We start from the raw sequence: 27,779 nt of genomic DNA, 5'->3' as shown, positions 1-27,779 counted from the left end.
CAATGGCGGGCGCCCCTCCCCCAGCCTCGCTGCTGCCTTGCGGATAGATCGATAGATCGCCGCAGACTGCAGTGTTAGCAATGAGGGAGGCTCCGTGGGCGTGGGACCCTCCCGGCCAGGTGTGGGATATATTCTCCTGGTGTGCCTGTTTGCTTAAAGCGCAGTATTGGGGTGGGAGTTACTCGATTTTCCAGGTGTTGTGTGTCTCAGTTCCCCTGGCTAGGAAAAGGGATTTCCTTCCCCCTTGCGCTTCCAGGTGAGGCGATGCCTCGCCCTGCTTCAGCTCTCGCTGGTCAGGCTGCAGCAGCTGACCAGCACCGATTGTCCGGCACTCCCTAGTGAGATGACCCCCGTACCTCAGTTGAAAATGCAGAAATCACCGGTCTTCTGTGTCGCTCGTGCTGGGAGTTGGAGACTGGAGCTGTTCCTATTCGGCCATCTTGCTCCGCCCCCCCCGAGAACTTCTTAAGTATGAGTAAACTCGGAAAATTATTACTAAATAAAACCTCAGGGGTTTTATGTCTTTTATTTCTGTTGTTTCTAATAAATACTTTAGGCAATCTACTTCATGAGTGGATGCTCAATTATATGCTAAAATATTGGTAAAAACACCAATTAATACGAAAATAAAAAGAATTTCTGATAAAAAGAATCAATTTTACCCCACTGATAATAAAAGTAGAATGGAAAAAAAGCAATTCAAGCACATCATATATACATATTTTGGGGGAAGGAATAAATGAGTCACTATAAATAAAAGTCATTAAAAATAACTTATTTTTATTTTCCCTCAAAATCCAATAATAGAACAAAACATGGAAATCAATGAGATGCCAACATTACTGCCTCAGAAAGAAAACTGTTTTTTCTAGTCCTCTGATTACACCTCTTCTTTACATGTCACATTTGCAGTTCTGTGTTAGACGTTTAAGCCATAACGAAGTCACCATGCGCTGCCTGACCTCACTGTACAGCGCACTTCACAAAACCCGGGCGTTCCCTCCATCACAACGTAACTTACATAATCAATTACCAGAACACTGCAACACGGGAGTCTGGCCACCAAAAAGTAAGTGGGCCATCTTGGAAAAGATTTTCCGATATGATAATTAGCTATGACAGATGATGCCAACAAAACGACTTTAAAAAGACACTTGAGCACAGAAAGCATGCTCACACTGATGGACTTCCAGCTGACGGACTGAGGACCCACATGAAAAGCACATGATGTACCTGGGGTGCAGCTGCCCAGGAATGGCAGGTGTGAGCAAGGGCAAAGAGGCCTGGAAGCAGAGTGGCAAGAGGTGGGGCGCAGCGCACACGCAGGGCAGGCTGGGCAGGCGGGAGCTGAGTGCGGGTTGGTCCTACCACTTAGTTGGACAGCAAGCAGGGGATGCTTTAGCACCTTTCTGTGGCCAGGCTTTGGGAAGGAGTATGATTTGATTCTTGAGATTATTCCACCCGCTGACCAAGTCTAGAAACCACAACGGCAAAGAGGAACAGTAAATGTTTCAGAAGACAAATACAGGATCCCTTCCATGATATGCTACTTAAACTTGCTTCTATAATCGCACCGCTAACCCCCTCCTGCCCCCGCCAATGAGATCTACCACGGGCAACACCTGATCATTGGGAAGGCTTCCGGAAGGAAATATGTTCCACTGAAGGCTATAAAATTAGAGCTCTTACATTTACTAGCTCATGCTTCATGTGGAATTATTAAGTCGCAAGCTCAAGACAAACCACCTGAAAGAAACCACAGGTAGATCTGAGTGCTCAGTTGTGTTGCTTCTTCATGGTGGGTGCTGGTTCCATGGTGGAAAATTTTTGTGGAAATTAATTGAGTTGTACATGTAGGACCTCTGCATTTTTTCTCCGTACGTATTTTACCAGTCAATTAAAAAGTTATTCTAAAATATTTAACTTCTTGTAGCCATTGGGTGATGATGGCTAAACACAGGGCTTGATATCATTTTAAGAGTTCTCAGCCCTAAGCCCTCATCCGTCTGAAGGGTGTATGGATCTGTCTCATGGAGCCTATAATATTAAGGTAGAGTTGCCAGGCCTGAGAGCCCTGTAAAGGGCAAAATAAAGTCACACCTCCATAAAGGCATTACATTTTGATCCCAAAGTTCACTGGTATTTTAGCAAATTCACATTCCCTGCATTTGATAACAAGTGCTGCCTCTGGATGGCCTCCCCTGTTTCAACCTGGGCTCAGCTCCTGGGCACCCAATTATCCCTCCTGGAGGCAGGATGTATACCTGGCTTTCTGCAGATTTTGTTTTTCAAGGGTTACCAGGCAAAAAGTGAGGTGCAGAGGGCACACTTCACAGATGGCATTAAAGGGCATAAAAAGTCCATATAGGCTGGGCTTATGCCATATAGACTGGACTCACGCCTATATGGTGGCTCACGCCTGTAATCCCAGCACTTTGGGAGGCCGAGGTGGGCAGATCACGAGGTCAGGAGATCAAGACCATCCTGGCTAACATGGTGAAACCCCGTCTCTACTAAAAATACAAAAAAATTAGCCAGACATGGTGGCGGGTGCCTGTAGTCCCAGCAACTCGGGAGGCTGAAGCAGGAGAATGGCGTCAACCTGCGAGGCAGAGCTTGCAGTGAGCAGAGATTGTGCCACCACACTCCAGCCTGGGAGACAGAGCTAGACTCCATATCAAAAAAAGAAAAAAAAGAAAAAAAAAAAAAGTCCATATGAAGTCCCCAAGAAAAGATCAGGAAAAGAATTCCTGCTTAGAGCATAAATCTGTACCTGACCTCCTAACAGGCTGGAGGGAGGAGAGAGCTGGGGTCCTGTGGATTATACATGTGTTAACATAGACGGTTCGAGGATGAAGTTAAAAAATATGTTCCCATTTCTCAAATATTGCAAGAGGCCTACTTCTGATTTAATATTGGGTTTCATTCGCATTGTGTATATTCTCCAAAAATGAAGAGAATTTCACCTAGACAAGAAGTTAAGAAAATGTGACTAGGCAGGGTGTGGTGGCTCATGCCTGTAATCCCAGCACTTTGGGAGGTTGAAGTAGGAGAATAACTTGAGGCCAGGAATTTGAGAACAGCCTGACCAACATGGCAAAACCCCGTCTCTACTAAAAAACACAAAAAGTAGCCAGGTGTGGCAGGCACCTGTAATCTCAGCTACTCGGGAGGCTGGGGCATGAGAATGGCGTGAACCCAGGAGGCAGAGGTTGTAGTGAGCCGTGATTGCACCACTGCACTCTAGTCAGGGTGACAGAGTAAGACTCTGCCTCCAAAAGAAAGAAAAGAAAGAAAGAAAGAAAAAGAAAGAAAGAAAGAAAGGAAGGAAGGAAGGAAGGAAGGAAGGAAGGAAGGAAGGAAGGAAGGAAGGAAGGAAGGAAGGAAGAAAGAAGGGAAGGAAAGAAGGAAGGAAGGAAGGAAGGAAGGAAAAGAAAATGTGGCTAGTTTATCACTAACAGTAGGCTGATTTTGCCTAACACTCACTAGAAATCCCAGCTCATCAAGGATAATGTTTTGAAGGGCAATCAAAATATCAGTGACCACTCCTCCTGTTAGCTAAAATATGCTTTTCATTTGTGAAATATGCAACAGCTTCTCATTCAGTGGTATTCCTAGTGACACTTACCGCAGGATGGGAACCTGGAAGTTGTGGACGACCTCCAAAATTAACATTTCCTGGTTAGAGAGAACATGGACCATTATGGCTCTATCTGTGGAAACCACTTCCTTTCCCTCCCCACTGCAGATCGGTCAATGAGATCAGGATGTGCTGCTGCTTGAGAAGTGAGCACGTTTTCTGCAGGTACTTCTGACCCTCTTTTACTTTTTCCCGCATGCAATTAAGACAAATAATTACAATTTTTTAAAAGTTAAAGCAACCAGCTATTTTTTGATTCATGATCTACAAAATTGGAGTGCTCTGATAACGTTATTAATCAATCCGTAAAAAGAAGTCCTCATCCAACCCAAAACTGCAATCAGCTAGGTGGAAAACGAGGCTGATTGTCACTGATACCTCAAACAGTGAGACTCCGGTGTCTCGGGAACTCACCCTGTGTGCCGATTTTTTGACACGGGACAGTAAGAACTCTTAACAAACCATCTGCTTTATAAGAATAATGCTCGACTAGCTGAAAGAGAAAAAAGTAAGAAAGTGTGGTAAATAACAAAGTCAGGAAACAGAAAAATAGTGACTGAGAGCTGCCGACTGACAGTCAGGCTTTCAAAGTGGCTCCAAGACGCATAAATGCTTTGATGTGTGTAAGTCCACTCCACAAGGGTGGCTGGGGAAGTGGGCCCACAGCTAGGGATCCTCCCTCTTGGGCCAGGGTCAGCAAATTTTTTTTGTAAACAGAAAGTGGTATTTTCGTTTTTTTGTGGGCCTCATACCATATCTATGTCCTTTGTTTATTTATTTATCCAAAACAACACCTTTAAAAGCAAAAAAAACCATTCTCTTCAAGGACTACACAGAAACAGGCTGAGAGCCAGATTTGGTCTATGGGTTTGCAGATCCCTGGTCTACAGTAAAGAATATTGAAATAGGGTAGTATAGCAATCACCAACTCTCTGCGAAATGGCACTGGGGCCCTGGAGTTGGGGTAGGGTACAGAAGTACCTTACAATGCTGTCAAGAGAAATCAATGAAATCGTGCATGGGAAATTAGAATGTATTGCTGGCATTTTTGAGGTAGTTTCCTAAACACAGTCCCTAGAAAATATACAATGAGGAATATTTAATTAGGGATGAATGCTATAATTTACCAGGGGAATCAATAAAAATAGTAAAGCGTCTTGGGAAGGACATTCTCCATAATTAGAGATGCTTAACACCATGGTGAGCGCTCAGCCTTTGAAACTGTGAGAGAACGCCACACACACAAGACGCCCTTTCCGGAGAAGGTGAATGAATGGCTGTTTATAAGTGATGGGGGCTGGGACCTTGGAGCATTAAGCTGGCATAGAGGATTCCAGGTGTCTTTGCATTCCAGAAGGCCACATTCCCTACTCACCTCCCTGATGCGCTTTGGGGCATTGAGGGTAGAAAGGTTAAATACTGTTTCGAATCAATATCGTTAAAAGAAAGAAGCCTGTGGTCAATGATGAGACATGGTAATGAGCCACAAAATCAAAAGACAATGTAAATGTTGTGACTAACATTTTTTAATATGATCATATCCACATTCAAAAAAGGAGTATTTTTTTTCCCCAATTACAGCACTAGAAACCAAATCACATTTGGAAGTAGTAACTTTAAGTGCTTTAAAGGGGCTAAGGCTCTGTAGTCTCAGTTTTTGAAAAGACAGGATTTTGAGTTGAGTCCTTTCCTCAATATTGACTGCATGTGTGGCCCCAGCTGGGCTTGGGTGAGGACATCTCAATGCGCCTTGATTATGCCCCTCACCCACACATGTTCGAGGTAGCTGGTGCTCTGGGGTGGTGGGGTGGTGGCAGAGTCAGTTGGCTTTCTCCGTGTCTCTGAACCTACTGCAGTTTACAGGATGCTCTGCTAAGATGATGCATGAAGTACTGTTACTTTTATTTCCTTCATCATCAGCCAGTGTAGCTGTGATGCAAAATTAAGACAAGCAATCTGTGCTCACTGCGATTCAGTGAAAGCAGTGACAAGCATTATTTTAGTGCTTATTAGTGCCTAAGGAACTTCCAAATTGTGAGTTGTTTCAGGGTTTGCTAGTAGCTGGGTCAGGAATATGCACTTTTTAGACCAGGACTGTGGCAATCAGTATGGGCAGCAGCCTGGAGCCCAGGGAGTATGCTTTCTAAATTTAGGATGTGCTTCCTACACTGCCTTAGTTTCCACAGAGGGAGACTCGATTTACAATGAGGAGGACACCTGACATTTGCTGTCTAATTCAGCCTCTCACACCACCAACAAAGGCCTGCTTAGCTCTTCCCAGGCCTCCTTCCCCGGGCATCCATTCCTCTATTTTGTTTGTCTTTGTCTGAAAGGCTGCTCTGGGCTCTAGTTAGAATATCCTAGGAAGAAATATTTTCTAGCTCTCCAAAAGAGGATGTCTTGTTAAACTCTGAACACAGCCCTGCATGTACATCACCTTGTGGCACTGAGAACTGAGCGGCCCTGAACAAGCCATGGAACTTTCGCTCACCTCATATGACAGCCTCTGGACCAGTGCTTCTCAAATACAGAAGCCACCTGGAGGCTGAAAGTGGGGTCTGATTGGCAGGTGGGGCAGGGGTCCAGGTGTGGGGCAGGGGCCCAGGTGTGGATCCAGGTGTGCGTTTCTCATGAGCTCCAGGGTTGCTGCTGGCCTAGGGACCACACTGTGGGCAGTGGGTGCTTTGGTTCCTCTCATGTCTCAGAGTCCACGGGACAAGAAGCCCCATGTGCCCTGTACTCTACCCACAAGGTGGGGAGAGGAGGCCGGGTACCTGCCAGAGCGTGTCGAACTTCTTTCCCTCGGGGATGGAGAGCTTCCCTGTCTTGTCTTTATCAATGCGATAGTGCAGCACCTTCCCTTCATGCAGCAGGCACAGGGCGTAGGAGCCGTTGTTGTCTCTGGCTCGGATCCTAGAAGAGAGGATAGAGCTGCATCATCCCCAGGCCTGCCAGTCCCCAGGTGGGACCTGGGAGGAAGCACCCTGGCCTGAGCGGTCAGCAGCTGCTCCCTGGGGCCTGTCACCCAGCAAGGCAGCCAGAGGGCAGAGTCTGGAGCCTCCGGGTCAAGGGCTTTGCTCAACCCAGGAAGGCCCAGTTTACCACTCAGAGATGATGCCAGTGGGTGAGCTTGCAACAAGGAAATGCTAGCAGGTTGGTGATGAATGGACCATGGTTAAGCTCTAGCAGGGCCCAGGAGCTCTGGGCAGTGGTCAGAAGAGCCTGGTGCTTGGTAGCAGTGATGCTGCTCAGGGCGATGAGCACGGGGGCTCCATGAGCCCTGATTATTGTGGAGCCCAATGGACTCACCTTTCTTCACCAGGGCCTGCATTTGGGTCAGATCCAAGATGGACAGCTCCACCACCTAGCTTGGAGTATGGACGGGGGTGTTCGGTGGGCATTTTAACCAGCCATCTTCTGGACCAGAGATGGAAGGATACGGAAGCTTCCATCCCCTGGGCCTTCCTCATTCCCTCCCACGCTCCCACTGTAGGAAAGGGAGGCAGGGCTGGACTTTAAACACTTTCAAATGATGATATTGTCGGGTAACACCCCCAGTAGAAGAAAATGACATCCACTGTGGGGTGAAGAGACAGGTGAAACCAGAGCTGTGCTGGCCATGCTGAGCAGCCAAGGCTCTGTCTTCATGGTTATGCTGGGTGACCCTCAGTACCACCCCCTGCCCTGGGTCCTGGTGAACAGAGACGTGGGAGTCTGATATCAGGCAGAGAGCAACACTCCCACTGCAGTGCATGCGACGCGAGGCTTACGATTCACAGGGAGGTGAGAGATCCCCTGGAATACCTGTAGGACTTGGGGAGTTCGAGGCCCCGGTGGAGGCTGAAAAGGCACGAAATGGGTGCGAATCCCCCAGTTTAGCTTCGTAGTGACACCCACAGTCACATTCTCCCCTCTCCACAGCTGCAGCCCTTTGGATCATGAGATCCTAGGTTCTGAGGGTGAGTCATAAAGTCCCAGGAAGCCCCTTTGGCCCCTGCATTTTCTAAAATGAGGAAGCTGAGGTCCAAAATTGTTAAGCCACGTGCCCAAATGCACTGTACTCGGGGCAGAGTTCAAGTGTGCCCAGCTGCCTTGGGACATCTGGGTACTGGGGAAATTTCTGATGCCTCCTCCTGGTTGCAAGAGGTCAGATACATGGCCACAGGGAGAGTTGAGATGGCCTTCGGAACTGGACATGGCCATGCTTTCCTGTCCCTTGTCGTGGAGACTCATCTCAAAAAGCTAACCCAAGGCTTGAAAGCTGAACGACGGCATGGGAGGAGTGAATTTCAGAATAAGTGAATTTTCTAGCAGTGCTTGGCTGTGCACAGCGCCCCACAGCTCAGGGCAGCTGGCCAGGGTGCAGCACACACATCCAGGTTCTCTGTGGTCTCAGCAGGTGGCTGTGCTGAAACCTTCTCACTGTGAGAACAGCCTCTTCCTCCCAAACCAACCAAGTCGTCAGTGCCCAAGGTGTGAGCTCCCTTTTCACAGCCACATGGCTGATTACAGCCAGCAGTTAGTGACCGTTAAATACAACACAACACAACACAACAAAAAACCATACTGTCATCTTTTTATATAAAGGGAGAACTGAGTCTGTTTTATAGGGAAAGTATCTTATACAGCGAGACTATTTATGTTTATTCGATACACATCCGTGGCTTATAGTTTGAGGGTGTAAAGAGCTATCCAAACACCACAGCAGTAAGAGTGGATGCATATACCTATAAAAGTTGGCCTTGAAGGAATGGTGACAATACGCCACTCCAAAGTATTTCCTATAATTTAATCTTTTACGTCTGTGACCTCAAGGTCATGGAGATAATACATAGGATCTGAACCAGGTGCAGTGGCACACACCTGTAATCCTAGCACTTTGGGAGGCCAAGGCAGGAGGATTACTTGAGCCCAGGAGGTCAAAGCTGCAGTGAGCCAAGACTGCACCACGGCACTCCAGCCTGGGCAACAGAGTGAGACTCCATATCCACAAAAAAAAGATAGTAGTCATAAATAGGATCTGAACTCTGGTTTCTGAATCCATGTCCAATCTGCTGTACTCCATCTTGCCCTATGTCTTGATTGACATTTTCTTGTTAAAAACTGAGACAGACAAGCACAGATTGCCCTGAGAGATGATGTCATCAACCTCATTAGGCATCTGGCAAATACGAATGGAGACCACAGGAAAGTACCATTCCAGGCTCTTCAGACTGGCGGAAGATAGAAAGATTGTTCTAAGTGCTACTGAGAGTGGGGAGCAGCAAGGCCCCTCCTACGTTGCTTGTGGGAACATAAATGGCTTACCCACTTTGGAAAACAATTTGGGACGGTCTCCTGAAACTGAACCTATTCATTCACAGCCCTCGTGAATGAGCAATTCTACCCCTAGGTGTATGAAATGTGCGCACCATACACGACAGGGCTACTTTCAGCAGCTTCATCTGTGCCTCTCAAAAACTGCACATAACCTAAGTGTTCACTGACCACAGAGCAAGTACATTGTAGGAATTCACACAATACAATATTATAAAGCAAGAAAATGAGCAAATGGTAGCTATACAAAGCACAGATGAGTCTCACAAACATAAAAGACACTCCATGCTTCCATATACACAAAGTACCCAAACAGACAAAAGCCACCTGTTTTATTTAGTGATGTACACCTAGGTGGTAAAACTAAAAAAACAAACAAATGAAAAATAATAACAAAACAAGCAAGGGCGTGATGAACACAAGAGTTCAGGAGGTGGTGCCTCCCAGGAGGCCAGCCAGGCAGACAGGTGTGAGTGCGTGAGGGCAGGGGGGTCTGGCAATGCTGGGTGCATTTTATTTCTTGACTGGGTTGTGTTTGCTTGATAATCATTCATTAAGTTGTACCTATTTAGTTGTGCACTCTTCTGTGTTTTATATTTCACAATAAAAGCAGTATAAAAAGAGAGCTGGTACCAGGAGGAAACAGAGAGCAACCCAGAGGAAACAGAGAGTGCTCTTCGCTTTTGAACAAGGAGTTTCTGCAAAGGCCCCACTTCCTTGAGGCTCCTCAAGAGGACAGGTTCTGCAGGCGATCCCCTCTCTTCCTGTGCTCCACCAAGCAGTCCTGGCCAGCTCCTGGTAATAGGTAACTGGAAGGTACAGGTACTGACCATGGACATGCAGCCTGAGTAGCCCCCTGTGGCAGGTGGCAAGAAACAAGAGCAGGGAAAGGAAACCCACAGGCCCAGCATCTGTAGGTGGCAAAGACCAGAAGGCTTGTGACATTAACCACCAGCAACTGTGAAGTATTTGCTGGCTGCAGGCAGATCCTGGACCAGGCTATTTTTAATTTAACATAGGAGACAAACTGATTTGGAAGCCTTGCTCCTCCTGTTGGCTGTGTCCTGTTACTGAGAGCTTTGCCCTGGTGGTGGCATCAGCACACCCACCCAGGCTTATGGCTCCACAGACACCCAGAGAGGGCGTGCACACAGGCAAGGCTCCTGACTCCTGTCTGGTTTGTTGCCTTCCGCCTTCAAGGTCAACTGGCCTCAGGCTCTTCACAGAAGCCTTTAATATTTTTTCCCAGTAATTGTCTTGGTAGGAGTAAGTTAACAGATTTGTGTTTTGCTATTGCAAAGCCTGAGATTTCCAGGGTTTGATGCTGAGAAGCTGTCCTAACTGGTTTTGAGACAGTCCTTGACCTGCGGCATGGCTACTTTCCCAGGGTGGCCAGAGCTGGCCTCTGGGGTGAGCAGGCCTTGTGCCTCACAGACATTAGAACACTATGCAAAGGTGAGGCATGGTGACTCTGCTGGAGCATGGCCTGGAAGGGCCGGACTCCTCTACTCTCCTGCACCCTCCTGGGGGAACAGAGAATATACAGAGGTGATTCCCGGGCACCAAGGGGAAAGTGAGGATCCAAGAAGTAGTGAGACACTCAAGGCGGCCTCCCCAGGGCTACTGGGACACTGCCTGTATCTGCTGTAGACAGAACAGAAAAACCAGGCACATTCCAGCCCACTAGGTGTTCTCATTTTCCCCTGCCGTTTTTTTTTTCCTCCTTTTTCTCTCAAAGGAGATTTTAATCAGCATCAATGAAGTGATATTGACATCAGAGCACAACTCTCTTTGAACTTTTAACTTCAGACAGGTCATGACTCTTTATGATGACCTAGGTCTGCAAAACCACATGTATCAAATAAAATGTCATACTTTGATCAATTACAGCAGCGTATGAGAGCACTGTTGGAACAGAATTTTTGTTGTGGCAAAGGAGGCTCATGACAGCCAAACACAGTCTCATTCATCAATGAACAAGGAGAAGGTTTTTCCTAAGCCGCAAATTCACTTTTGAAATTGAAGTATAGGACAAAAAGTGAGCTAAACTTGAACAGCCAAAAGTAAGTGGCAAATAAGAGCAATTAAAGTGCGTTTGGCCAAAGGGCCAATGCTAATCTCAGCACGGCAGTGGTCAGGGACAGAATCTCAGGCCAGCAGCAGAGTGAGCACCTGGATGTGGGATTCCCACCTTAAAGCAAGGGCCTGTGAAGAGGAAATCCCCCTCAACTCTGGAGGAAAGCGTTCCCGGCATTGGATACTCAAGATTCCCACAGATGAATATTAACCAGGCACAAGCTCAGAAAGATCACTGGAAACATAAGGAACCATGAGTCATGAGAGAAGGGGTAGGGAGGGAAAGAGAGAGGAAGAGATAGAGATTTACATCCTCCAAAACCTTCAGTAGTAGAATAATCAGATATAGAATATAAACTATGAAATGTTTAACAAAATAAAAAATGGAACTATGGAAATTAGCAACCAGTAAAATACTCTAAAAATACTCCAGAAATATTTGGAAAAAAAAAAAAAAGAAACAAACAAACAAATAGAATTGCTAGAGATTTTCTAAAAAACGTAAAAGTTTCTACAAATAGAGGCATTTTCAAAGTTAATTTTATCGGAACCAGTCCAATAATACAGTATTTGGGCATTTTGCAGGAATTGCAACTGCAAATGTAGTTACAGACCCTCCAATGAACTATGAAAATCTCAAAAAATGATCATAGTTGTTAACCTAGCCCAGGTAGGTAACAGGTATCTCAAACAGGCTCACACCATATCCCCAGACCAGCAGCATCAGCATCATTTGAGAACTTGGTAGGTAGAAATGCAAATGGCTGAGTCCTTATGCAGACCTGTGAATTAAAAACTCAGGGGATGGGAGGCAGAAATCTGTGCTTTTGCCGGCCCTCCAGATGGTTCTCTCTCTCTCTCTCTCTCTCTCTCTCTCTCTCTCTCTCTCTCTCTCTCACACACACACACACACACACACACACACACACTCACTCACTAGCTCATTTGATTACGGGCTTCATGGGTGACCCTGCAGGATAAACCAATGAACAATAAGAATAGACAGTCCAGAGAAGTTTGTACCCCATTTTTTTATGCAGTTGAGGACTAGAAGACGCAGTGATTCTGGCTCTCTAAGAAAAAGGGTTGTGTCCACCAGAATCAGGGGTGTGCAAATCAGAGCCATACAGCCCTCATCCAGGAGCAGGCCCTGGGTGGGACCCAGCTTGGGGACACCAGATAACATACTTGTCACCTTGAACATCAGAACAACACCTCTCACCAATGCCCATACCCTTCACCTCCTGACCCCAGCATGTGGCTTGCATGGCAGGTGATGCCTTGCTTTGGAAACAGGTGTTATTAATCCTTTGCAGTGCAAGTGGGACTCAGTATAAGGGAGTCATAAAAAATTTATTCACGTATATCCCATTTCTCTGAGAAATTGAGACAGTTCCTAAGGACATACCCTTCAGTATTCTATATGACCAGGAAACAAACCTAAATTAGGATAAAGCATGGGAAATGGATGCAGTACTTTAAGTTGGGCTCCACAGGTTGTGCACAGGTCCACAGGAGATGATATGCAGCTGCGGTTCTCAAGTGTGTGGGGGGGTGTGTGTGTGTGTGAGAGAGAGATGGCGGGGTGGAGGGGGAAGAAGTGAGGGGATGAGAGTGTGTGCAGACATTAGGGAAAGGAAGGGGAGAAGAGAGGTGGAGATAACGAGTGTGTCTTACTGCACCTGGAACTTGGCTAGTACAAAAGGGATGACTCAAAGATTACACTGTTTATTTCTTCTCAAAAGGGACAGGGGAAAGAAGGTCAGGAGGCCACATGAATTTCAGCTGCAGAGCACATAATAAGCCACACAGGGATTCGATGGTGGCATGGGGGCTGGGAAGGGGTGGCTACCAAGGCCTCTGAGGGCAAACTGCACTCGCAGCTGGTCTGTGCTCTGAGGGCTTTCTGTGCTATCTTTTTATCCTGTCCTGCATACTTGGAACAAGGGCTTCCTGGGGATTGTTTTAACTAATGTATTAAAGAGCTATCATGGAAAGGAGCACTTCTAGGGTCCCAAGATATCATGTACAGCAACTGTGGCCTGAGTGGAGTACATCAGGCCCACTTAGCTGCAGGGGACAGTGATGTTCTTGCAACTTTAGGACCCACCAAGCCTGCAGGCTTCCCATCCTCCTCACTCACTCTTCAACATGCGTGCCTCTCAGATTGCTGAGGCTCACAACCTCCTGGGCTTCCTCTCCGATTCACTTTCTCTCCAGACAGATGCAAACTACTGGGCCCGATTGCAGCCCTGCTCTCCAGGTGCCTCTCCTGCTGTGAGCCCTCAGAGCAGCTGCCCTGCTTCATGCTGCACACTCGGAGCGGCTGAGCAGTCAGGGTCTCTCTCAACACCCATGGTGTAGCTTGGGGCAGCCATGTGCCACTCCCTCCACCACCTGGCCAGTCTGCCTCCATCCAGGAAAACTCTGCCACCATCCATAGAATCTCAGGGAACCAGAAAGGTCTCAGGGCACCACGTGACCGTGACCACGACATGATGCTGCCTCCTGGGGCTCGGACTGGGGCTCTGGAGATGCCCGGGCTCCTGCACACCCACTCAGCATCCACTGCTTCACTTCCCTCCCTCTCCCGCAGGCATCCAGGCCTGCCCTGGCCTCCACACCCATGCTACCCCCTGAATCTCTTGCGGCCCTGCTCTTTTGTTGCCTCTGCCTGGTGAGGTGTCAAGCTCTGCCAGATTGAGTCAGCCCACTTGCTCTGACGGCCACTTCCCAGTTCCTACAGTTAGTGACACACAAGATGATCGTCCAGCCTGGGCACCTGAGACAGGCCTGATGACCCATGCTGTCCCTCCTCCTGTCCAAGTAGTGGCCCCCGTTCACGTTAGCAGCCAGAATGTTCCTTTTTACCCAGAGAGATTTTTCCCACCAAGACGATGTTCTAGGTGCTGGGTTGCACTTGCAAAGGCAGCAGCCCAATCTCTGCCCTTGTGCATCTAGAGCAAGTGGGGGTGGGGACAATAAACAAGTAAATGAAAACAAAATAAAGATCATGCTGGGTAGGCAGAGTGTCGTGGTGGAGAGGACCTACTGCCAAGCATTGCAGACTTTGCAGCCTGTCAGCTTGCATTTGTCATCTTCCCCCTGCAGTCAAAGTCTGGTGAGGGCAGGGACTAAGGTCTGACTTAGTCCCCACAGTATCCAAGTCCTATCACAATGCCTGCTGCATGTCTGGTTGAAAACATGTCTATTTTGTTGAATGAATGACTATTTTTTAACTTTTTTTTTTTTTTTTTTTTTTTTTTTTTTTTTTTTTTTTTTTTTTTACACAGTACGTTTCTAAAGTCAGAAGGTAGAAACTGTAGTTAAAATGGAATTGGTGACTTACTGGTTGGATGACTCCGTCCACAGATCTGAAATACTACCTTTTATTTTTAACATTAACTGAGCTATTTGGAGAGCAGTCACTTACGTGTCTTAAAGGTCACCTTGAACTTATTCTTGGCTTTGTAAGATTTACAAGGACTCTTAGCCAAAAACAATAAAATATTTACCTGGATACTAAACACAAAGAAAACAACACTTCCATCTTTAAAATTTTGCCCGGCATGGACTCTTTAGAGCATTTCCATCCTAAGATCATTTATAAGATGAAATGAAGGACACATCCCATTACATTTTAGCAGAGTAATGTGTGTGGGAGAATTGGCTGTACACGATGGCAATAAACCACATTGTGTGAACCAAGTGGATGAGGGTCAGAAATGAGTTGATCACAGCCTCCTCCAGACCAAGAGGAGCCCAGCAATGTGACTGCATGGCCGTAGGTTTTGCACAGATTGTAAAAGATATTTTAGTCACAGCCAGGGAAGATCACTCTGTTCTACTTTAACCTCCCCTCCCAAATTTGACAAGGATTCTAAAAATGTACATGGTATTACTAATAATGAAGTGTGAACCTAGAGGAAGGAGTGAATAGTCTCTTTTTCTATATATAGACAAATGTATTAATAAATTATTGTTGAACTAAGATGCAGTCAAACACAGTGAAATCAAGGACATGGAGGAAATAAAAGGTGTTATAGAGACGTGTCAGGCAATTAAGTAAAATATTACATTATCTTTTCTAAATTTTGTATGCTTGTATTTACCAGCCTTTAAAAATTCTAATTTATTGAATTTTTTTCTTAGTCTAGAAAATATGCTCTATTGTATGCCTAATTTTATATTTTTTCAAAAATAAGAGGGTCTTCAAATTGTGTATGCTTCGGACCCCTCAATCCTGGATCCTCCCTTTTGGGGAAGGGATATATAATATTTGGAAAGTAAGCTTTGTTTCCTTTTTCTAACAAATTCATTTTTCACAGACAGCTGTGACTAGCTTCTCCAAATAGCAACCTGTGCTGTCATACAAGGCCTCTGGGGGCAGGGGATCTCCCTCCCCACTCAGCCCCTCTCCCTAGACTTGGTCCCTGACGTCACCAACAAGGCAGCACTCTGACCCTCACCCACCGAATGTGGGCTGGAGGACTCCCTCTCTAGTGCCCGCTTCTGGCCAGCTAGACCCCAGACAAGGGCAGGGCCGCTATGGCAAAGGCCAGGTGATGAACATCACCTCCAGAAACGCCACAGGCGGCTGTGAGGGACAACCACTGGCCCACACTGCCCAGCCCCTCCACAAACAGCCTCTGTCTATATTCGTGATTCTTCAAGCACACGTGCAAAGGCCCTGTAACTACCTTCTCAGAGTCACTCCTGAAAGGTGTGGGTGAGCTGTGTGGACAGGACACAAGAGAGGGGAAAGCTGATGGACACCTCTGTGTGTTCTGAGATTTCACACGGACACCCCCTGGTGCTGCACCTTGCATGGGGAATAGGGAGGGGCCCATGGTTGTGGAATCTCTGGAGATAGATTTGGTTGCTGGCTGCTGTTTCTGCTTAGCCCCAGACAACATCAGGGACCTGGTTTTGCCTTCCGGCCTTGGACAAGCTCCTCCACAGCTTAGTTCTTCTTTGAAAACCAAGAAATTTCACCCCCTTAAGTGGTAAATGCCCTCTGGCTCAGGTGTACTGTCACTGTAAGTGGATTTCACGTATAGTTCCTGAGGAGAGAAAACTAGGAGCCGAGTTGGACGGCATCTCCCAGACGTAATCTGCTTCTATCATCTGCATTTTGAACTGCATTACCGAGGATTTATAATCTGATCTAGATCTCCAAAATATGCTGCCTTACCCTCAGTGTTTTCAAGGTCTGTTTGAACAAAGGCATTTTGCGATGGCCATGGAGGGTGCATGTGTTTCAGGAAATCTTTTGTTTTTTTCAACTTTCAGTCCAATTCTTACTAATGCCACTTTCCACGTAAAGCGATTCTCAGGCTGAAATGCTGGCATCTGAATGGTGGAGATGGCATATTGGTACTCATGATGAAAGTGTGAAGAGTAATCGCTGGGATTTTGTTTACCCATATTATCCACCAAACTAGTAAAATCCTGTTGATTAGTGTATGGCTTACAATGCAAAAATAATCTTCCAACCCCCTCTGTGAAATAATAATAATAACGATAATAATTTTTTTGAGACGGAGTCTCGCTCTGTTACCTAGGCTGGAGTGCAGTGGCGTGATCTCAGCTCACTGCAACCTCTGCCTCCTAGGTTCAAGCGATTCTCCTGCCTCAGCCTCCCGAGTAGCTGGGATGACAGGCATGCACCACTATGCCCAGCTAATTTTTGTATTGTTAGTAGAGACAGGGTTTCACCATGTTGGCCAGGATGGTGTTGATCTCTTGACCATGTGATCACCTGCCTCTGCCTCCCAAAGTGCTGGGATTACAGGCGTGAGCCACCGTGCCTGGCCAAAATAATTATTCTTTATTTAAGTTTGTCACTTCATAAAAGCAAAAGTCTAGTGTGAATCCTTTTATGGCCAGACAGTGACTCTCACACTATATATTCACAGCCACAGAGTGGAAATAAACACACCTACGGTAGGCAGAAGAACATAAGGGAGACCTGCCTGGTTTTCTCAGCTGCAGAAGAATGACTCACCTGCAGAGGTCATGGTATACCTGTGATGCAGGGACGGGAAGAGTTTGCATGGAGGACCTGACATTCAGTGTGTGTTACTGATGTATCCAAGTGTGGTCCAGGTCACTGCAGGGGGAGGGGGATGAAGCTGCTTCATTCGGTGCCAACCACACTGCAGAGGGCCTTCAGTTTATGATACTCTACAACCCTCAAAGACTCTGAGAGTCAGAGATGACATTAAAGCTATTTTACAGACAATAAAGCTATTTTACAGACAAAGAAATGAAGGAAACAGACCACTGAGTAACTTGCTCAAGGTCTCATAGCTGGTGATAAGGTGGAGCCAGCATTTGAGGCCAGACAATCTGAGTGATATGTTGTTAACAGTCCACACTGCCTCCTACCCAGAGAAAGCAAATCTTACAAACCATGGAGTGCACAGTGTCATGTTTTTATATTTCTATATCTATTGCTGTGTCCCTGCCTCTGTCCATCAGTAATGATTTAAGAGGAGGTAGAAAGAGGTGCAAGAATCCCCATTCCTTCCCCAACACTGACAGGTGTGGAGCTGCCCCTACACAGAACTGCAGTGGTATTACTACATGTCAGGAAGTGGAAAGCAAAAACGAGCAGGGAGATGGAGAATGGGTTCAAACAATTCATTGATTTAGGTGACAGGCATTCATTGCACACCTCCTAAGGGCCAGCCCACAGGCCTGCACAGGACCCAGGTCAAAGCACAGTGGGTGGGGTGGACAGGAGATCAGAACAGAGACAAACTGACTGATGCTCAGGCATGAGAAAGTGAAGGCCCTGAAATCACAATGAAGAAATCAACACATTTGGTTTGCAAGTATATGAACACGCACACCTCCCTATAGCAAACTGGTGTAGACAGGCAGAGCCCACCGAATATCAGCTGGCCCTGGCCCTTTGCTTCCTAAAGACAGCCCCCCAACTCGCCCAAAGCAGGGTCCTCCCAGTGCCGTGAGTGCTCCGCAACCTGGCCCCCAACTCCACCCTTCTCCATTCACTCTGTGCCAGTGACACTGGCCTCTGTGGGTGCCCTGCTCCCCAGGCACGCTCCTTCCACAGGGCATTTGAATTCGCCATTCCCTGGGCAGGGATGTTTCCTTGCTGCCTTCAGGCCTCTTCTCAATGGCCTCCCTCACAGCAAGGCCCATCCTCTCCACGCAGCAGAAACAAGCCCCAGCATCCCGACCCCAGTATGCTCTACACCCTTACTTAAATGCAGTCCTTTCCCATTGTTCAGTGTCCTTTCTCCCACTGAAATGCAGGCAGGGGCTTGCTGATTGACTTCTCCCTTCCCAAAGTCCAGAATGGTGCCTGGCACTTAGTGCTTCAAGCAACTACAGACTCCAGTAACGTTGGTCCATGGATGGATTAGCTGACATGACGGTTGGAAAGTAGACGTGGACACATTCTTTAGGAGAATCTGAATGAGGGCCCAAGAAGAACGGTGGGAAAAAAACAGCCACTGGCTCAGTGAGGACATCCAGCAGTGACTGGAATCCAGTTCTGACTCCAAAGACCTTGTGCTGTGGCTATTTGTTGCAAATAATGGACATTTTATAAAACTATCTGCAAGTAGGGCAGATTTGGATGATTCAAAACCAGGTCTGGGACTTCCTGCAACGTTAGCCTGACCCCACAGGGGAGTAAAGTACAGACTCCCGCAGCGGATCAGGAGCTGACGCACTCATACCGAAAGGGCAGCCACAGCATCTGGTGATGGTTCACAAGAGTTCCCTGGAGGCTTTTAGCTCTATTTCCCATGAAAGAAACACACAAAGAAACACTTCCAAAGATGAAAGAATATGGACCAACATCTGCGCAACCTGGACTTGGGAGACATTGCATTCAGGGACGCACACTCTGCCCCATGCTGGAAGCATGGTAGATTTGGACTGTATTCAGTACAACGGCAAATTCTCCATGCTTTCCACAAGCATACACAACCATATTCAAACACTCACAGGATAACACGCCCCCTACACTGCAACAAGGAAGGTTTACACACTTGGCAATAGCTAAGAACCCCAGCCAGGTTCTGTAGGAGATGAAAGGTTGCCATGAGGTGAAACTGCCAGGTGGTAAAGCCTTCCAGGATGTTTCCTCACATTTTCTCTGTTAAAAACACCGTAAGATACCCTGACAAGGAGACTTGCCTGGTGCTCATGATGGAGAAAGAGCACTGAAGAGAGAAGAAAAGCTACACCGGTGATGACCACATGTACTGTGCTGTGTACATGGTGTGCATTTTCATTGAATCCTCAAGACGGTCACAGAACCAGCAGAGCAGAGCCTGGGGAAAGTTCCCCTTAGCCTAAGGTTCTACAACCATCATGGGAACATGGGTTCTGAAACTGGGTCTTGCTGCCCAGGTTTAGCTCTACTCTTCCCTCTCACTAATACCCTGCCTGATGCCAGGCCTGGGCATGGGGTGCTATACACCACCAGTCCACAGGTGAGCCCTGCAGGTGTGAAGGGAGCACAGGAAGGTAGGGGACTGAGCTGTGGACAACACAAGGGAGAAAGCCTTGGAAGCTATTACCTGGGAGGTTGGCGATTATGGGGTGATAACTGGGAAACTGCAATATAAGGTAGAATAAGAACCCAGGAGAAGAGGACAACTAAGGAGGGGGCGCTTGGTGAAAATGCAGAAGCCCAGACTCCTTTCCCACAGGCCCATGCCTGGTTAGCTCTGACTCCAGCTGAATAGGAAGCACAGCAAGTTTGAGACTCTCCTGGATAAACCATAAGCCCCAGTGTCAGGTGCATGTGCTGTGAGGACACATGAGATGTCAGTCTGTACAGGGCAGATAGAGAACAAGGCGTGTTCAGCAAATAAAAGCTTTACCTCCCAGCCTTCTGCATGGGTTTATACACATCCCCCAGAAAGGAAGGAGAGAGCAGAAGTCATGGCCATGAAGGGTGCAACTACTATTTTCGGGAACAGACAACTCTGAATAAAGAAATGGCTTCATGGCTGAAGAGGCTATGAGTAGGCTTCTTAACCAGCAGGAAGTTGGCCAACCTCATCGTGCGGATTATGCTATTTTGGGCTGACTTCACACGCCAAGATGCTACGTGCATGGCTCCATGACATTCATGTTGGAAATTATTGCTGAGAAGATGGTAAGAGGCCAAACCTCAGCAAAAACAGCCATAGGTGCCTCCAGTGAGAGGCAATGTCTTCCCTCCCCACAGTGTTCTGCTGCTGTGTGGGGCTGCATCCCAATAAAGACTATTGCTGTAGGCACCACTGCATGGCAACCTGGGCCACTCTTCCTTCTTTTTTTTTTTTTTTAATAGTATTGTGGTCAATTTCTTTTCTCTTCTTTTTTCCTTTTTTTGAGACAGGGTGTCACTATGTTGCCCAGGCTGGTCTCAAACCAGCCTCAAACCATAGTGAAATCATAGTGAGGATCAAGCGATCCTCCTGCCAGGAGTAGATGGGACTACAGGTGCATGCCACTGCACTCAGCTAAGATCATTTTTGAAATACAAGGTATGACAGTCAAGTCTGAGGAAATTCCTTTGACTAGATGGACATGCAGAGAAAACACTTCTAAATCTAGGAAAAGTTTACGAAGTCAGCTGGGGATTCACCAATTGCCAAACCATGAGGTTGCATCGCTGGTTCTGGTTATGCTTCCAAGATAAGCATCTCTGCAAGGACACTGAGAGGTGACCAGGGGATCATTTCTCCCAGAGACAACCACCCCACTGAGCCACCTTGACCAGACACCCTTGAAGGAACAAGGTTGACACCTCCCAAAGCCAGTTCTTTACCTTCTCTGGACAACTGACTGACCACGTTGGCTTGTATCTCAGAACCTTCTACAATTTAGATTTACATTGAACCACTGAGGATAGCAAACAGAACCCAGGATTCAGACAGACCCTCTAATGATTGTGGGCCTAAGGCTGAAGCCCACAAACCTGCACTCATCACTCATGGACGCTACTCGCAGGAAACTTTCCTTAACATCTTTTGTGTTAGCATCTTGTTTCATGTAAAAATAGAAGTAAAGTCTGAGATCAAGGGGGTAGTTTGAGTGAAAAAACTGCAGTATTTTAATTTCAGTTGGATAACCACAGAATTTGCTATGCATCCTACAATTTGCCATTAAAAGGAGACTATGGGGTTGAATCACATTTTCTTTAAACTTTACGTCCCTCAGTGCCCAAAAAGAGTGTTCATTTTAGAGTTAGACTGGGCAAAATAAACACTGGGTCACAGGTGATAGCTTTAGTTAGAAATGTCTTTAGGACAGGCCAGCATGCATGTTGTCAAACGACAATGTATGGCCCCTTCCCAGGGTCATGTGAGGCCAGTCACAGGGAAGCTGAATTATTCCCAATTGTCCCCACAGGCCTGGTGGCAGGAGGTGAGGGGGAAGGCACGATACTCACAGGAACTTTCCGTTTGTCTTTGATCCTATCAGGACAATTTGCTCAGACTCTTCCCGAGAGATTTTTCCGTGGAACCAAGGCATTTTTTCATGGGCTGTGGTGGCGATCAGCTTCTCCAGCTGAGGCTTCTGACTGATGATGGCCTGCTCCAGAGCCTGACCCTGCCACGTAGAGAGCAGAGCAGAGTAAACGATACCGAGGAAAAATGAAAATGATGCAGAAGGCATTTCCAGTCTGTCTCGAGTCCTGGCATGGTAAAACAGGATCAAACCTTATTCACTCATTCATTCAGTAAATAAAACCAGAAAGATCTTTACACATTACTTAAGTACTTTCAAGTGTATAAATAAAAAGCATATGGCTGGGCACGGTGGCTCACACTTGTAATCCCAGCATTTTGGGAGGCCAAGGTGGGTGGATCACTTGAGGTCAGGAGTTCGAGACCAGCCTGGCCAGCATGGTGAAACTCCATCTCCACTAAAAATACAAAAACTAGCCAGGTGTGGTGGCACATGCCTGTAATCCCAGCTACTTGAGAGGCTGAGGCAGGAGAATTGCTTGAACTTGGGAGGCAGAGGTTGCACTGAGCTGAGATCATGCCACTGCACTCCAGCCTGGGTGACAGAGCAAGACTCTGTCTCAAAAAATAAAAAATAAAAAAAAACCCATATATATCCTTTGGTGTGGCAATCCCAACCCTTTCAAAGTTTGTCCTGCAGATGTTGCATAAGAGCATAGTATATGATAGATCTAAAGCAATGTTGTTAGCAGCGTTTATTCATAAACAGCAAATGTGTCCATCAATAGGTACTAGTTAAATAAATTACAGTGCATAGCAGGTGACACCAGATAGCCAAAGAACAGGTGATGCAGCTTCATGAGTGTCGACACAGAAAGTTCTGCAAGAGATATTAGGAAGCCATAAAATCAAGTGCCTATCAGTGTGTCTAGTAGGACCTTGTCAGATAAATAGAAACCAATCAACACCTATCAATGCCTCTCTGAAAAGGCCCTCCATGCACTGGGTAACGGTGGTTCCCTGTGGTGGAGAAACCCACACTGCTGGCACAAAGGGGCCCGCCCTCTCAGCTGTGGCTGTGAAAGGGGAAAGGCTCGTATTAGAGAGAGGCACTTTTTGGCCAAAGTTGATGCTTAAGGAGGTGGTTGTGTTATTTGGGCACACAGGGTACATAGGCATAGGTGTTGCATGTAGCCAGGAAGTCTGTGTGGGGTCACAGGGCCCCCTGGGTCCAGGGAGCAGGACCAGCTGTGGCCCACCTGCAGGTTCCATGTCTGCTTCACATATTCCCTGATGAGGTTTTCCTTCAAGTCCTCAAAGGGCCCAGTCTTGGGCTGCACCCCTTGGGGCCGGTTGAAGGGCTTCTTGAGGAGGCAGACCAGGCCATCAGACTCCTGGGAGTGGTAGTGGCAGAGGTCAGCGGGGCTGGCGTGGGTCCTTCCGCCGGCGATGGCGTAGGTGCCGTTCAGCTCTCGCTCGATGGTGTAGTGGTGTGCCTTCCTCCCGTGCGCCACGGACAGGGCAAAGCCGCCCAGGTAGTTGCGGCTCTGGCGCAGCAAATAGAGCCCATCGCTCATGCCCCCCTGGACCAGGTAATCTTCTGCCTCCTCCCGGGTGATGTTGCCGAAAAAGAAGGGCAGGTGGTTGGCGTTGTCAGCCATGCCGCTGCTGGCCATGCTTCAGAGGCCGGAGGGCACACGCCTAGGCAGGTGTCCACCTGGGCAAGACAGAGACAGAGAACTTTGGTGAGGAACCCACGTGGCAGGGAACATTTGCTAAAACCACTCAAACTCTTTCAAAGCGGAGACAAACCGTTCCAGCTCTGAACAGAGACACTTCCCTCTTTGGCCCTTCCAACACACAGTTGTCTTTCTGTTCACATCATTACAGTTTCCAGCATGCCTTCTAACTAAGCTAAAATCAGAGTATTTGATGGAAGTGACCAAATTAAATAATTCTTTTTTGTCGGCGGGGTGGGGAAGGACAAACATTCTAACAATAAACATACCCCAAAGAGGAGCAAACAGAAGGTCTATTGCAAAACAGGACTCTTGGGCTGACCCTAAGGGTCCCAGCGCGCACACAGGAGGCAGAATCTACATGAGCACAAACCAACTGTTCCTCCTGAGTCCAGACAATGTTAGAGAAGCCCTGCTCCTCATCATAGCGTCCAAGGAGGACGCTACCACCGCCTCACCCACCTGAGCTGCCAGACTCTGCCTGGAGCAGTCAGTCACACGCTGGTGCTGAGCCCCAGAGGTGAAGTGAGGCCACGTTGAGGGCCCACACGGAACTGTGAATTGCGGTCACCACAAGGCCTTCCCACCTTCAGCTCAGGGCTATGACAGCAACAAGCCACTGCCTGAGACATGAAGAGTGACACCCTCCCAGCTCCCGAAGCCTGGGGCCCATAGGCTGTCCTCTCCCCACTTCTCCAGACCACTTCCTGGGCAACTCCACTTCCCATCTGCAGGGCCCGTGTTAAAGAGATAGTGCCTGTTCCCAGCCCACGAGGACATCTGACATAGGAGAGACATTGCTTACGGTAAATAAATACATTTCAGAAGCAAAAAGGAAGGCGGCCAATGCATATTTAACATGGAGAGTATTTCCTCTCAATCATAGTTGTAAATGAGAAGGATACATATTGCCAGCCCCAAAAGTATCCAACAAGGCACATTTTAACCAAAAGGGGCTGGTCATGAATGGAAAATTATCTAGATGACTCTATCCATTTATCCAGGGAGCAAAGCGCATGCCCCTCATGGTCCACCCACACACACACACACATCCCCCATACCACATGCATACTACATGCACGTCACATACACCATGAACACATACCACACCTGCACTACACACACATCATGCCCTACACGCACACTATACACATCACACACACCAAACACACAAACTACACACACACCACACACACAAAATACACTATACACATCACACACTACACTACATACACACTACACACACAAAACATACACGAAACACACACCACTACATGCATAATACACACATCACATACACTACACACATCACACACTGCACACACAACACACATAAATTACATTCACACCACACACAACACACACAAACTACATACACACTACACACATCACACATACTACATGCATATCACATACAAACTACATACACACCACACACACTATAATACACACAACACATGCTATACTACATACACACTACACATACAAAACACACACAAAACACACCACACAACTACATGCACACTACACACATCACACACCACACACACACAAACTACATACACACTACACACACTGCACACATACCACAAACTACATACACACTACACACACCACACACTGCACACATACCACACACAAACTACATACACACTACACATACAAAGCACACACTGCACACATACCACACACAAACTACATACACACTACACATGCAACACATTACACATATCTCACACACACTGCACACACGCCACACACAAACTACATACACACTACACACAACACACTACACACACATTTCACATGTAACAGACTACACACACCACACACACTGCACACAACACATACAAACTACATACACACTACACACAACACACTACATGCAACACAAACACTACATATACACTACACACAGAAAACACATACAAACTACACCACACCACTACATGCACACTATACACATCACACACACTGCCCACGCACAATACACAAACTACATGCATGACACACACACACACCATAGTACACACTACACACACAAAACACACACATGAAGCACACACCACAGACCCTGCACCACGATGGTATGAAGTGGCTTCTTCTCAACATGCACTATCCTACAAGGGGCTACAAAAGGTAAGAGTGTCAGCCTGACACAGGCAACAGAGTTCTCCCCAGATGGTATCCTCAAGTCAGTACTCCTGGGCGAGCCCCTAATGAGCCATGGGTTTTATTATAATTTGCGGGTATTCATCATCATTTCCTGGCTTGCCTCTCACAGTAGTTGACTATCAGTGACTTTTCTTTGCCCAACAAGTTTCTAAAATTTCATCTCTTAGCAAGGTGTTTTTGTTTTTTAAAGTATATCTACATTTACTTTGGAGTCTAAGAATGCTGTTAACAGAAAGACATCTCTGGAAACACAGTGTGCTGATGAGTCTCTTGGAAGAAATACTTCTCTTTCGACTGCTTCCCTTTTCTACAATGCTTTGGTTGAAGGTCAGCCACTGCACCCAGCCTGCCTTTCCCCCACTCCACCCTTTTCCTGCAGTGGGTCTTCTCAGGCCTCCAACCTCATATCCATTGTTTCCCCAGCAGCCCAGCAGGTCTCACACTTCCACATGGCCTGGGGGCTCTGGTACACCCAGGGACTGGGACGCTGCTGTTCCTGCAATCCTGATGATGCGGATGCCGGGTTCTGACGCCATCTGAGACCAGGCTCTCCATCTTCTCTGCCTTCCCTGCCCAGGCAGTGCCCCAGCCAGGAACCCAGGAGTCCTCCGCAGGCCTTGCATTCTCTAAGGTTCATTTTCCAAGCGCCCCTGGTGCATGCTCCTTACTGCCCGTATCTATGACCCCTGCCTGGCTTAACCCTGTCCTTTCCACTGCTGCCCTTCACCCCTCACCTTCTGCCCTCCAGCTTCCTGATGCCTCCCTCTCCAGCTGCCTGGTCCTCCCTCAAAGCACACATCAGCCCTCCCTGCCTCTTCCAACATGCCCAGTCCACAGACCACACTGGACAGCACTGGGATGCTGTGGCTTCCCCTTCTTGTCCTCACCACATGTGCTTTCTGCTGACGCGCACAGCTCTTCCTCCTGGCCATCTAGGTCATCCTTGCAGACCCAGCTCAAATACCCCTGTTGCTGTGTACCTGGCCCTGATGCTTGTGTCCCCTCTGCAGGGCCCAGGTTACTTTTTATGTAGTTGCAGAACAGCAGACTGCACCATCAGCTCCAACTGAGACAGTAATTTTGTAGGAACAAAATTTTAAATAAAATGTGAGCAAATACTTTTTAACTTATATAACTTATATAAATCTTAACATAGCTACTATTTTTAAAATTCATTGGCTTGTCACTAATCATTACATGGGTGCTGGCACTTCGGCATGAATTCCATATAGAAGTGAATGGGAAGGAAGTGAGACAGGCTGTGGCCAGGTCTCGGGGAGCATCTGCAGACCCGGAGCAACCTCTAGGCACACCCCAGGGACACTGTGTGGCTCTGATGGTGCGTTGCAGGTACGTTCCCAAGCAGGCGGCAGAAGAATGTGCTACACTGTGTCAGCGCCTATGTGGCTGATGGCCCTTTTCTGGCCATGTGACTTCCTATGCTGGAGTTGACCTGGGCGTGTTGGTGGTGATGGTTTGGGCAGAATCAGTGGTTCACTGCAAGGACAGCTTATGGCACATTTTTGGGCTATTTAATTGGGGGAATAAACAGTGTCCATGGTGTTCCTGTGCCTACCTTCTCAGGACTGGCACCCGCCGGCACCCACCCGGGGCCTTCTCCTGGTCTCCAACCTCCTCTTTCTCAGGCCACCTTGGCAGGTGTTGGCCATCTCCATTCCAGCCACTGCCCACAGTGGCCCAGGCTGCTGTTCTCAGCTCCACTTTTCAGATATCAGCTCTCAGTCAGTATGGCAAATCCAGAGAGTCTCACTTTTCACCCAGCCGTAGTCTTGGCCACAGTTATGGCATCTCTGCCACTCCCACCGAGACAGGGACAGAGCCTGCGACTTTCCCTTGTACGCATTCCTCCTGCACACACAGACTCAGCCCTTCCTGCCTGATGCTTCTGCCAACTCACAATGCTTAACTCTGACTGCAGGAACAGCCCATGGCTCAAATTCTCTTTAGCATTTCCAGGGATCATCTTCTTCTCAATAGTGTTTAGAACTTGCTCCCTAGTTTTTCTTAATTCAACATTCCCAGTTATTTTTTTTTCCACATGTGAAACTACTTCATTCCAAAGCACAAAACTGCGAAACAAACCAGGCCCCTTAGCTCCTCCTTAACTCCACCTGTACCCCTCAGCCTGCTGGGTCTGGCATGTCAATGCACACCTGGGCAGGCAGCGGTTCAGCAAGGAGGGTTTTCAGGTGTCAGGTGAGCTCCTCAAAACACTGCAAATCCCTTGCTCTTTTAAGACCTTTTTAATGACACAAGTTAAATGTGCACTTAGTAGTAGAAAGGTGTTTTTTGACATGATATAATCTTTTATAATGTCCTGGGCCACATACCTCCCTTCCCTGCCTAATTTTTCTCCGCAGCATATCT

The 27,779-nt window shown here is 47.4% G+C and overlaps 1 protein-coding gene across 5 annotated transcripts in view; it reads right to left on the bottom strand.

Annotated features, from left to right (window-relative positions):
* Positions 1 to 27,779, bottom strand: part of SYK (spleen associated tyrosine kinase) — a 78,766-nt gene that overhangs the window by 13,743 nt on the left and 37,244 nt on the right. For 3 of the 5 annotated variants that reach the window (XM_030920417.1, XM_030920419.1, XM_030920418.1), the window contains exons 2-7: positions 22,737 to 23,194; positions 21,459 to 21,619; positions 6,415 to 6,553; positions 4,055 to 4,133; positions 3,629 to 3,678; positions 1,406 to 1,474 (exon numbers count right to left, since the gene is read on the bottom strand). In XM_030920417.1, the coding sequence (XP_030776277.1) occupies positions 1,406 to 1,474; positions 3,629 to 3,678; positions 4,055 to 4,133; positions 6,415 to 6,553; positions 21,459 to 21,619; positions 22,737 to 23,153 (915 nt within the window). In that variant the 5' untranslated portion in view covers positions 23,154 to 23,194. Of the gene's footprint in view, positions 1 to 1,368; positions 1,475 to 3,628; positions 3,679 to 4,054; positions 4,134 to 6,414; positions 6,554 to 21,458; positions 21,620 to 22,736; positions 23,195 to 27,779 lie in introns of all 5 variants that reach the window. The other 2 variants (XM_030920421.1, XM_030920420.1) reach the window with 2 other exon arrangements.

Source organism: Rhinopithecus roxellana, chromosome 16, assembly GCF_007565055.1.
Source record: "Rhinopithecus roxellana isolate Shanxi Qingling chromosome 16, ASM756505v1, whole genome shotgun sequence".
NCBI classification, from domain to species: Eukaryota; Metazoa; Chordata; class Mammalia; order Primates; family Cercopithecidae; genus Rhinopithecus; species Rhinopithecus roxellana.
This window is presented reverse-complemented; position numbering and strand designations above follow the sequence as displayed.